The following is a 13,424-nucleotide window of genomic DNA, read 5'->3' as shown; positions in this document are numbered from 1 at the left end:
TGATCGGGTCACGCAGGGTGTAATCCAGGCTTCTGCTTCTCTTTAATAGCCATCTAGCCATTAATATTGACGAGAAGTGTAATAGCTGTCAAGTAGATAGGATGTTTATGCAGTGCAGAAATAACAAATTGTGATCACTTAAATTCTATGATATTTCAAATTGTAGAATTACATTGGTTCTAGGTACATGTGAGGTCCCTGTTGCTTTGACTGTTATCAATGAGTGTAATTTGTATTACCCAGAATTGTAATGGTTTGTTTGTAAGAGTATAGTCTCTTACATATTTTTTTCACACTCTTGTGTAAGTAACTGTTTAAATAAATGGCATCTTTAAGTCACATGACACTACTTGATTTCCTCAAGTTTGGTTCAAAACTTAATCTGCTAATGCCATTGTGGCTGAGGGCAGTGTAAGGGGTCCGCCAGGCTGCTGAGCTGGGGGAGAGCGGGGCAGAGCAGTGCTGCGTCTCCTGCTTTGGCCTCTCCTGGGGTGGCCACTGCTCCCCGGCCCTGCCCTGCCTGTGGCACCACTGGGCTCTTCCTTGGAAGAGTGCTGCAGCAATCCTGCTCCCGGCCCAAATCCAGGGATTTTGCTGAAGATTCCCAGGCAGGGGGCTATTTATGAAGCTCCTGCTCATTTCAGAATATGCACTGTATCCAGATGTAACTCTGCAATTAGCATTGCTGTTGCTCTAAATAAAACACTTCTGCTTTGGAATAAAATCTACCTATAAATAATGCACTTATTCTTTCCATCAACAGTTTTCTGTCAGAAATGTAACTTTTAAATCCTTTAAAATGTGACTTTTAAGCCCATTAGTGAGATCTAAGGGTTATGATTTGTATACATTAGAAAGTAGTGTTGCATATTTATTTCCATGGAAACTGGCATCTGTGATGCATGTTACTGTAACTACAGTGGATAATAACTTTCCATATTTTTAGTTTTGATGGCAATATCCATGTCAGTAATCAGGTGGTTAATGCTGATGGGTGTGATAGTCAGAATTGCTAAGCAGTTTCTCTGCGTGGAGAAGAAAACTCTTCACCATGAATATTATTTCCATTATAAAGAACTTTTACCTGATAGTCTAATATTTTGAATTTATTACATGAAGATTAATAGTAACTGTTTTATCATTATTAATTAGGTACTCCCAAGATAAATATAATTACTAGTTTTATAGAGGGCTTGCTTTTAATGTATCCACTTGAATGTTTTTAATTTCTTTTTTGCTTCTCAGAGGTGAACAATACTCTGAGTTGACCTCTTGTGTGCATATATTCACAGTGCATAAACTCTTATTTTCTTACTAATCTCCTTTATCTGTAATTTTGCATTACAGCGATTCGTAACAAATTTAAACAAAGAAAACCATTAACTAGGTACACTTTTTATTGGTTTGGTGTCACACATGATATTGTTAATGAACTTCTTTTTAATATCCAGTTTCACTAACCTTATTTCAGTGTTTGCTATTAGACTACCTGAGTTTTTTATGAAATATTTATATGGTGACTGAGTCATGCTTAAGCAATATTGAGTGAAGCCTTTTTTCTGTCAGACATAAATGGTGATATAAGATTTGAAAAAAAAAAAAAATCAATCTTTTCCATTTTTTCAGGGCCAAAGAAAATTATCACAGTTGGGTTTAATAAAGACTAAAAGGATGTCAGTGAGTAAGAGCACTTAAAAGAAGAGCTATGTTGGTGTTTGTACTAAATTGCTCTCCAAAGAAAAGCTCCATGTAAAACTGAAGGTCTGCATTTTACCTACTTCTGACACTTTGAAGTTAAATGTAGGTTTTCTGCTGCCTTGTTTGTCTTTAACTCATCCATTCAACTCCTGTAATTACTATTTAGTGAGAATTCCTCAGCAATTAATGATAATTGCTAAACATACTTTTTGTATGTCACATAACCTGTTTCACTGTACAATTGGAAGGTAGACTTTTTTTAGTAGCTCAAAGGTACCTGCTATGTGTCAGAAGTACTGAGGAAAATAGGATGGAGCTCCTTATACTGTTCAGTAACTAGCCTCTTCTGGATTTTGCTGATGTCAAATGTTTTTAGTGCTCATCAAGCAGACATGCAGATGTTTAACTTTACTACCATTAATTGTCACATTTATTTCAGACAAATAGCGCATGATGGTGAAGTTAGACATGTGCGTAACACTTGTAGTATTGTGACCTTAATGAATTATTACTTTAAATATAATCTTGGTCCAATATGTAACTCATTTGAGAATGAAATTACCATCACATTTCTTGGGTTTTATAAGATATGTAGAACAGAAAATAATGAAGTCCACTAGTTTGCTATGTAAGATGACTAGTAAAAAAAGTCAATAAATTTATCCATAAATTTGCTTCTTCTTAAAAGTAAAAAAAAAAAAAACAAAACAAAAAACAAATGTGAAAACTGAGGTAGTTGTGTCTCCCCGTGCACAGACCGCAGTTCACATAGCTCGAAAAACTAACAGCAAAATGTCTAACATCCCACTTCCATTTTTTCAGTTTTATTGTCATTAGAAATCTGTTGTTCCTAATATTCCACAAAAAGCAAAGCTGGTGACTATGCCAGAGCTTGCTAAGAAAGCAGAGGTAGTGAATCCATTATAGGTCTGATCTGCTGTACAGACTTTTTCATTAATAATGCTATTTTATTGTTTAAATAGAAAGTGTGTGCCAAAATTTTTAAATTTTTTTTTATTAATTGGGGTGGCTGAAATGTGACATACCCCTTAATGGAAAATTCTGTCCATTAAAAGCTACTTCCAGTATAGCTTGGAGAAAACTCTGTGTTATGCTTAAAGGTACTAGAAGTGGACAAAAAGATAATTAAAAAAAAAGTGGAGAATAGTAAAAATCTTAGACACCCCCATAGCAGCTGAAGGTAGGTCCACGCTTCAGTACAGCACTATAATATTGATATAGCTGAAATAACTCAGCAGTACCAACCTGTCTGTACTAAGATTTAGTGCTGTCTCAACATCAAATTTGGAGTGGGCTAGATTATCTTGTGCCAGGGTAACATCAGAATGCAGATTAACAGGTTTAAAGTCAGCGTGTACATTTCTGTGTGTGAGTCACAGGAGAACGTAAGAACTGATTACTTACTGGCAGTTTCCAGATGCCAGTAAATGTAACAAGTCTTTTGAAGACAAAGGTGTTTCATGTGTGTGCTTGTGGGGGTGTTTGGTTGGTTGGTTTTGGGTTTTATTGCTCTTAGTGAAGGGGAGAAGAAATGGGAAGGTGGTGTGTATGTCCTGTTCATCATCTGCTGAGTGGGAGAACAGTAATCACAAATCAACAACAAAAAAAAATCTCTTTCTGGAGCTGAATTTTTCACAATTTAAAAAAGGTCTTTAAAAGGTCCAGTGCTATTAGGACTCCAGTGTTTCTTTCTTAACTTCTCTCTGAATGCTATATTTCCTAGCATTTGAACTTAAACTGTACCTTTTGAAATGGCTGTGTAATTCCTCTGCTTTAATCAGTGTTCAGAGCTCCCTTTGAGAAGTCTGTGACAGTCACCCTAACCTTGCAGAGATATTTGTGTTGGTGGATGAACATCTGAGTCAATCCATTGCATTAGAAGTGGGTAATTTTATAAAATTCCTTTCAAGGAAACATGAAGAGTCCACAAGCTAATGATTTTAGTATCTGTTCAGTGACACCCAAAAAGGCACAAAGGTATAGCCAGTCCCGTAAAGCTGTGTACGGTATGAATGATCAATAGTGCCATCTGTACCCAATTTGCCAGTTAGTAATTGGTGTTTTAGTTGGTTATGTATACTCCAATCGGCAAGTGCTTTTCAGCTGATAGGATATAGAACACAAATATATATAGAAATGCAATAATTGCAAAACTGACAATATTGAATAAAACTAAACAAGGTGAAGAACATATTTTCTGTTATTGCAAATATTGTACTAGAAAAATTGTGTGAATATTCATTCTCAAGGTGATTTTGAGTGTTGGCTGATTTCTTTGTTTTATTGATGAAGACTCTTCTCAAGATAGAATGCATTGTTCAGAGTGTTTTGGTGTGCAAGGTGATCAACGTAAAAGGTTGACTTTTAGTGGACAACAGAACAGGAGAGTGTACGGCTGCCAAGGACAGCTATGTGAGTATGGAAAAGCCTTTCTAGAGTGACAAGTTTTCAAAGCAGAGGAAGAGCTGCAGTAGAGGAATGTAGAACACCTGGTAAAGCAAAAAGCGAGTAATTAAAACTGTCTAAAATTTGAAGGATCAGCCTGGTCCAGAAACCCACCCCAAACTCTACAGTGAACATTGGGTAGAAGCAAGGGATGGTTTAACTACTAGACTAAGTGGTATAGGATGGAGTAAGAGAATGTGGTTATGTGCCTGAATAAATTCCACAATGTTGTGGAGACAGACTTCTGATTAAATGTCAGTATTTTTATATTCACTGTAACCCGGTCCTGTTTTATTTTTACTGGTGGTATCTACTTATGGTGGAAGCTCATTCTGCAGTTATTAGCTTTTCAAAATTTACTTTGGTTTTGCATGTTAAGTTTTTAATGGTTTTATCAAATTTCTTCTTCCAAGCAAAATGGGCAGGAGAATACCTTTTTAGCAGTTGCTCAGTTGAGTACTGTAAAATGAATTGTGCAAGAACAGTAATTTGGATCTTCAGGATTGCTGTTCGACAAATGACTTTTTTTCATAAGCAGTAGATATTTTCCTTTTCTTATTGAAAGTTTTATTCATATTTTTTACTGTTTAAATATATTTCTAAATTATTTTTTAAAAAACAAAACCCAAAAAACCCCACCCTATCCCCCATTCTATTATATCTAGAACAAATACATGTTCATTCAACATATTTGTCTAATGTTTTGGCAAGATAATAAAAAGATTGGATGGGCAGAACAAACCAACGTATTTGTTGAAATTAACTGAGTCTAATATTAAAGGTGTGTGTTTCTTTGCTATTACATAGCAAGAAAGAGTATGTTAATTATTTTCGTAGAAGTCTTCATACAGATTTTAGAACAGTAAGAACTTCAGATTTTAAGATTTAGTTTCAATTATGGAAACAATAAAAGTCAGATTTTTATTCAAGCAATCTTGGGAAACACATTTTATGAATGATTTGAAAAAAATTAATCCACAAATCTGTAAACTAATTTTGAAGTTTGTAAATGTGTTTCCTAGTATATGTTGGTTTCTTAGAATACAGTATTGCTTCTATCTGTGATGCATACTGATATTTTAAGTAGCTAGTATATAATCCTTTGCATTAGGTTACCTTCAACCTTTTTCTTAGTAGTGGCTTGTTTCTAGTGGGGAGGAAAATAGTCAATTTTCTATGTAGAGTTAATTTTATTACAGAGACTATTTCATTTCACTGTTTGTTACATTGTGTGGTCTAGTTATTCTGTAAATACTGATGTAGCTTTTGATTTTTTTCATATTTTTAAAAAATTTTCTGTTAGCGTGTTTTCACATGTCTGAATCTTCTAAAGGAAATATAAAGATTAAGGAGATGGAGGCACATGTCCAATTTTAGGTACCCAGTTCCCAGGTTTGTTCTTTTTGGGTCTGTATGTGGTTTTGCATTATATTTGAATGCACACTAACTAGGGAGTTACTTGGGAATCACAGCCTATTTAATAAATTTATGATCTGAATTTTTAATGGATTTCTGTGCAACTGTGTATGTGTGTATCACTACACCTATGTATGTATAAGACGCAATAGTGAACACAGTTTATAATTGATAGTAAGTATGTGCTTTATTGACTACTCAATTATTTAAGCATCCCCAAGAATAAGGCCGGCTCTCAAATGCTCAGAAAACTCTCTCCTCTTTACATTGCTGAGACTGTTCTCTATGCCTGGGAAATTAAAGAGTTTCTGTCATCATGAATTTCTTGGTCGGACACTTTCTGTGCAAGATTCTTTTCTTGACAGTTTCCCTAGAACACTTCAGGGATTATCCTGCCACGTAGACAGGAGGGCTGGAGAATAGGTTGGAAAAGGCTTGTGCTACTCTGACCCCATAGTTTTGGGCTTTGGGGCTGTGTCACAAAGAAGAAAAATATCTACTCCTCTAAAGCATAGATGGAAAAAATTCCTTTTTTTCCTTTGAGTCTAGTGTTACTAAGGAGTGTATCGTGAGATTGGTGATACCTGTTTCCTTTCACTGTCTCCTCTAGCCCATATAAATAATCTAGCAATCACTTCACTGTGCAGATCATATATAATGACTGCATTCAATAATAGGGTTGAAAAAAGTAATAATGTTAAAGTCCATGCTTTAAAGATATATGCCCAAACCTTTTTTTAATAATACAAATATATTGAGTCTTCAGAATAGAAGGAACTGCTTCCTAGTTTTGTACTTTAATGTTGGGTTTTTTTTAACATGAAATATTCCTTCCTTTCCTCTCAGCATGCAGGGTTGTCTAGGAGAATGTAATGCTTTACAGGCATATTCATAGACACTCTCTTCTTTTTCCCGAAAATACATTAGACCATAACTTGCAAGAACACCTAAGATCAACTATAGTAACTCTGACGGGGTGGAAAAAAAATGTTTTTATCTACAGTACAGCACTGACATGATGTCAATTTGTGATACATACAGTGTGTTACATACCACTGATAGGGAATAAGAAATATTTGTAAAAATATTATTAGTTAGTTGATGTAAAGTCAATGAAATAAGATTTCTTACGTGCTTGGGTGATGAAGCTTTTCTCAGCATTTATTCAAAAGAATGTGACATGCTTACTACATTCTAATAAAGCTTTGTTAATGCTTACAAATAGTTAAGCAAATATGGAATATTACAGAGTAAAATTAAGCTTTTAAAAAACTATTGCCTTTTTAGTTCCTGAAAATAAGTAATTTGATTTAAAAGCAAAAGTTTTATGCTCTAATTATCATGCTATGACTTAATTTTCTGGTTTTTTATTTTTGTATGCATCTAATAGTTTTTAAAGTTTAGCTGAATGATGTTGCACTACTAGTAAGAGGTTGTCATAAGTGCTTTTCCAGATGTTGTAATCTCTGTATTTATTGATGGGCATTATTTATTGTCTTGTCTTAGAAATTCTGAATGGAAGTGCTATACCTAATGTTAATTTACATTGTAGTTATAAGACTCCAGTATTAATGGTGACATTCTTACCTCTGTATTCAAAACTAACCTAACTTTTGTAGGTACAGTTTTGGAAGCAAGTAGTAAATGAGATGGCATCACATTTCTCTGTTGCCTCTAAGAGGGATGTTTATCATCCATTTGCATTTGCAAATTCTTTCAGACTGATAACTTAATGAATCATTTGAAGATTAACACTGCATCCTGTATTGACACTCGTGTAAATACTTGGCCATTTAAATGGTATTAGCAAGCTATAAACTTCTGAATGATCACTGTGTAGCTGTGGAGTTCAGTATCAGTATGTTGTTAAAGGTTGGAAAAATTGATTTTCGCTGACATCCAACATCTAGGCTTTCAGAATGATAAGGCTGAGGTAAGGAAGGGCTACAAGACACAACATTAATTTTCTGCTGCATTGTATTTCCAGACCATACTTCCAATACTGAACTGAAAGTAGTGCTGGGGTTATGCTCTGCAGTGGCTCATACACTGATGCATATAAATGAATTAAAGCCTGTACTGTGAAATCAATGCTTATAGACTGTCCTGTAAAAGTCAGCCATTCACAGCCCCACATAAAAATGTTTTATTCATTTTAAAGTGAATGGACATCTCGTGTCCTCTTATTGGTGTGGGTTTTTTTTTCCTTGAATAATAAAACACTAAGGAAATTACTTCTTTTCATTTTTTTCCCAAGATAGTAATTCCTACTCTGTTGTGTCTTAATCTCAATGAGTATTTCATAAATAGTCTGGGGGTTGCTTATCTTTTTAAAAAAAGGTACATTTTCTAAGTTCTATGACACAGTTTGGCTCTTTCAATATAAATTACTCTGTCACTGACAAGCAAGTAGTATTATCTGCTTTGTCTTGTTCCTTATTTAAGTAACTACTAAAGTTTGCAGGAACTAGTAAAACAGCTACTAGTTAGATCAAATTAAAATAAATTTGCTTTAATATGGTATGGCTAGTTGGTTAAAATCTTCCTTTCTCTTAAGAACAGCTGTTAGTTTTTCTCCCTTGCAGCAAACTTCCTTGATAATAAATGTCCTTTTGTTATCAGTAATTTTCTTCTAACTTTTGTGTTCATTTACCTGATCTTTGTCCTTCCGATTTTTCGTGTTCCAGTAGATTTTTGGCTCTTCATGTTTATTATCAAGTTTTAAGGGAGAGGCCGAAAGACATAAAGTAGCTGTGCTGGGTGTACGAAGATGCTTGGTTTTGTGAGTGTACTTGTTGGGGTGAGGGGTGTTTGAGGGCTTGAAACGATGTTTACCTGCACTGCAGCTAGCCTGAGGTATTGTGGTATTACTTGGTGAAACGTGGAGTTGCCAGAAAGAAAAATCGGGGAAACTATTCATCTGGTTTGGGTTGATAAATAGAACCAGTTTACTTCGTGAGAAAACTTGTGACTGTGCCAAAGTTAATAAAAAGTTGAGATGAACTTTGCTTGTTATGTTCAAAGGCGCTCTCCTTCCAAAAACAGCTTTCCATCAGATAATGCTAGAATATTGGAAGTCTCCTTGCCATCAGTGACTCATACGCGTTGTAATCTGCGGTCCGTGTCCCTGCATGGGAGCCAAATGTTCAGAGATACCTAAGTGTCTTTGGTCCCAGCTGTCCCTTGTTTCTTTTATGTGGTCTCGCCCTGGGGGAGGAGGGAAGGGTGAAATGCTGGGAATCACCTCGGAGGTTTCTAGTCTTTTACAGTAGAGAATATTTTCACTGTTAAGTCATCCGCTATTGAGATCTGCTCAAAGAAATCCTTGGATTCAAAGGAAGCTCAAGAGGATGAGGGTCTGTACTGACAAACTGTAAGAAAGAGTTTTCGGTAACGTTTTTTTTTTTCCTTTTAACTGTCTAATTTTGTGCTTCTCTCATATCTGCTCATCACGCAGTTTGCCATAATTGCAGGTACTAACTGGTTAGAGGACACTGCAGCCTGCCTTCAGAACACTAGATGTTGCAGTACCAGCTCTTGTTTTCCCTCTGACGTTCTGTTTCAAATAAAGCTTGTTGCTTTCTGAAGAAAAAGGTCTTTAGAAATCTTATCGCTTCTTTGTGCCACTCTTTGGATGAGAAAATAACCAACTGTAAAAGAAAATCGATTTGCATGAGGTAATTCCTGTAAAAGAGTTATGATGGCCAGCTTCCTTCAGCAGTTGGATGTTTTTTCTGATCTACTCAGAGACTGATTGCACAAGAGTTATCTCATGTTGCGGACAAACTTATAGCAACATTTCGTCTGCAGTGATGCAAAACTAAACAGACTATCAGTCTTGGATGAGCCATGACTTTAAAACATCTTGCCTTATTAATTAACTCCAGTTCTGGGCATTAAGATCCAGAACTAATATGATTTCAGAAGAAACTATAATCAAAATAGATGTATCCCTAAGGATTGTAATTAAATGGCCAGAATAACTTAGTGTTAAGAGGAAAATCATCCTGTTTTGGTTTTTTTCTCCACCATTCTGTATAAGCATCCATTTCTTTTTTTAAATTCTCTTACTGAAGAGGTTTATACTTCAGTGGACTAATAAAAATTAGGGCAAAAACGGGTTATAGTTTGCTGTCAGTCCTTTGCAATATTCATGTTTGTCAGTGTTCCTCAAGTGGGAGTTTACTTTCTGATCTTCGTTATCGTAGTTTCCTTATCTATTCAAACACAAGGATTTGGAAATCTTTTTCCAACTGTAATCATTTAGAGTAAGACTTTCGAAGGAATTATCATAGGAAAATTGAGATTTGAGTACTCTGGCAAATATCAGAAAGAATGGTCTCCTTGTTGTTTGATAATAATATGCAGAGCTACATAGCATAGGGGAGTGATTTCTTTGGAAGGAGTTTTTGTTGCAGGTTTGTATGCTGCCACAGCAAATTAATGTAATTTGTGGTTTTGACAGTTAAAATGTTCAACTAGTGTTGTTTGAAATTGTAGTAATCGTTCATGTTGTTTCCATACAGCACATGTAACAGTTGTGAATTGCTCACTTAAAACCATATTATATATAAAGAACTAAAGCAGAAGAGTAATTATTTTCTTTAAAAAACATTTTCTCTCTTCCAGAGATATTTCTTACACTTTTTCTTTGTTTCTTAACACTTAAGAGTTTATTATTTATTTTTTAAAAATTTAATTATGTATCAGCGTTTCTTTGGTGTAAATGGGAGCAGCCTTAATTAAAACAAAAAAAAGGAAAACACAAAAACCCTACCACAGTTGTTTCTGTAGGCAACTATTTTACTTGTTTGCATTATAGAAGAACCTTGAATCTTGGAACCACAATTAAGCCTGTATTTAGTCTTGTTATTCTTACATACATTACTGGGTATTCACAACAGACGTTAACAAAGCTTGAGAGAAAATATTATCTTCAAGTGTCTGTGGGAAATGCAGAAAACTAGAGGTAAAGGTTAGAAAATTAATTCAAGTCTGTTTCTTCAAACTCAGTGCTGTTCTTAAGTGAACTGTTTAGTGTAGCATTTTTAGTTCTATAAGGAACTGAACAATAATTAACAAAGATATGGTGCTATTAAGGTTATAGGAAAGGAGTGAAAGCCATACAGCCATTTACTGAAGTTAAGTAATCCACTTCATCTGTGGAAAGCCATTGTACAAAACTAAGCAAACGAACACATCCTTGAAAGAGGATCAACGCCAGACAGTTCAAACATAGACAATAGAATAGCAACAAAGTAAATGCAGAAGGATGGAGGACAAGACTGTCTACCTAAACTCAGTAAATTGAAACCAAATAGAAAATTTTCTGTGGAGGTTTTCTACAATGTCTGTCTCTCTGTTCTTGGGAATCAAAGAAACAAATTAAATTTCAGTCCTTGGAGCTGAAACACAGACCATGATTTCCCCTTTCAAATAGACAGAATGTACATTGGTGGAGTGATAGTAGACAGTCATTCGAAACAGTCCAGAAGGAATGTGCTTTAGGGGAAAAAAAAAAAAGTACACTTTTAAATTCATTAAGGATAGTCTTTATTAAGAAAAAAGTTGCCAAAGATCTTGGACACTGCGTTGTGTAAACAATTGACCACTACCTAGATCTATTCTTCAGTAGGGACTTCCAAATTAGAAGAGATCTGTGCATGAGTGTGGGATGAAACTCTACTACAGAGATTGCACATCAGTCATTTTTTGAAAGAACAAGATAATTGAGATTGAGGTAGATATGAAGAAAGGGTTCTTAGTCTTTGAAGCAACTTCTTAGGCTATTGTTAATTTAGATTTATTCTAAATATGCTTTAGCAATGTGTAAGTACATAATAGTTTTCTCACTCCAAACACTTTTTTGTGTAGACTACTCAGGAGCTACTTGTTGTAACAGGTTTTAGAACACCAATGTGGTATACTGAAAGTGATACCTAGATTGATGGTACAGTGCTCCTTTTAATAAAACTTCTTCCCAATAAAATGGACAATGAGGTGGTGTTTAGTTGCAGCTTAGTTAGGACTGGGGCTTTTTGTGAAGATGAGCCATGTACTGCCTTTCCTGCTGATTTGTGTTTCCATAGGTTAGCTCAGTATTGTTGTTAATTGTATCTAAACTACTGAACAGATGTGTACACACATACACTTATTTTTATATATGTGTGTGTGTATATATATATATTTATTTTGCTGACAATTCCTTGCACTGCTCTCTAGTTTTGGCATATTTGGCTCTTCAGAACCGGTGACATTTGGTTCTATCTTTCTCCAAAGGTTTAAACTGGGTTGGCAGACAGTTAACCTATAATGTGATAATCTGCTTAATGAAGTCAATGGATGTCCTAATGTAATTTTTTTAATAATATCAGTTGTATAATTTTATTTAAAGGATCATTAATAACCATGAATCCTTGCAGTCATCTTAATCAATATACTCTTTAACTTTTAATTTCTTTCTCTAGGCAGAACTGGTGAAAGGAAATCTGCAAAGCGTTGGGCTCACGCTCCGCCTTGTGCAGTCCAAGGAAGAAGATGCAGGGCATGTTGTCATTGAAACTGTGACTCCAAACTCACCTGCTGCAGCTGCTGATCTACAGAGGGGAGACAGACTTCTAGCAATTGGCAGTGAGTAATATGTCAGCTTTCAAAATAAGTGTCGTCTTGCAAACCGGGAGGACATGTCTGCATACAGTTCAACTAGACTGCCTTCCTCAACAATTACAGTTATGCCTGGCACTCCTGATAAAAACTAGCATTTATGTATTTATGGCTGCTTAAGGTTATCATTCACTTGGTTTGTTTTGTTGCATATTTATTTACTCTTTGCTAGGTAAAAGCCAAAATAAAGTTGAATAAACATTTTAATGTAAATATATTTTAACTGCTCTAATAGTGGTGCTGTGAGGTTCTCTACTTAGTTTCTTCCAGTGATGTTACAACATGTGCTTAGTTTACAAAGAAAACGATAACATTTTACATCCTAGGCCTGCATACACAGCTTTGAACCTAAAGGTTCTAAGTATGGAACAAGTAGTATTTTTGACTAACAGAGTAATTGTCTAAAATGTCAAAATGACCCAAGAAGATCTGCTGATTATTTGATAGTGTTTTTATACTTTTAGTATCAATTTGTGTCAACTCTGACATGTAGGAACCTAAGTATTATGTAGAAATCTACTCTGAAGTTCTTATATTTTTGAAGACTTTGGCCAAATTGTAACTGGCAGGTAAGTGCTGTGTTGAGGCAAAAAGTTACTCTGACTTTTGCAGGGGAGGGTACTGTGGGCTTTTTAGTAAAGATTCTGTTGAAATCCCTGGGCATTATGAAGTGGATTGATACTAGTTTATATTCTACAGTTTTAAATTAGACCCTCTCCAGATAGAGCTTGAATATTTCTGGTTTGCATGGACTTTTTCACCAACAGAGAACTAGATCATAATCATAAACTGTAACCAGAAACTGATACTGGAAATCTTACTGCTTTAAGCTTGAGAATTGGAGGGGACCTGCAGAATAGATGACAGTGGACAGAAAGACAGCTAAACCATTAACAAGAACAGTGGTTAATCAACTTAGTGGAAGGAGCAGATAGGAACCTGGTTATGATCATCAAGAAATAATAATGCAATGTTTTCTATTCTAGTGGATATGGTGGGACTAGATAAAATGTTATGGAGTAGGAATCATTAAGTCGTTTTGTTGGGGTTTGTATGCCGTCCAGGCTTTTATAAAGACTAAGAAGGAGTGAAAATATCACTGTATATTAATAACACTTTAGAAGTAAGTGTAGGCAGCACTGATAAAATAGAACGTAAACTGAAATTCCTCTAGGGGAAAA

The 13,424-nt window shown here is 35.1% G+C and overlaps 1 protein-coding gene across 1 annotated transcript in view; it reads left to right on the top strand.

Annotated features, from left to right (window-relative positions):
* The window catches only part of PDZD8 (PDZ domain containing 8), a 62,131-nt gene that overhangs the window by 43,014 nt on the left and 5,693 nt on the right, over positions 1 to 13,424 (top strand). The window contains exon 4 of the mRNA XM_074875384.1: positions 12,048 to 12,210. Within this exon, the coding sequence (XP_074731485.1) occupies positions 12,048 to 12,210 (163 nt within the window). The remainder of the gene's footprint in view (positions 1 to 12,047; positions 12,211 to 13,424) is intronic.

Source organism: Strix uralensis, chromosome 7, assembly GCF_047716275.1.
Source record: "Strix uralensis isolate ZFMK-TIS-50842 chromosome 7, bStrUra1, whole genome shotgun sequence".
NCBI lineage: Eukaryota > Metazoa > Chordata > Aves > Strigiformes > Strigidae > Strix > Strix uralensis.
This window is presented reverse-complemented; position numbering and strand designations above follow the sequence as displayed.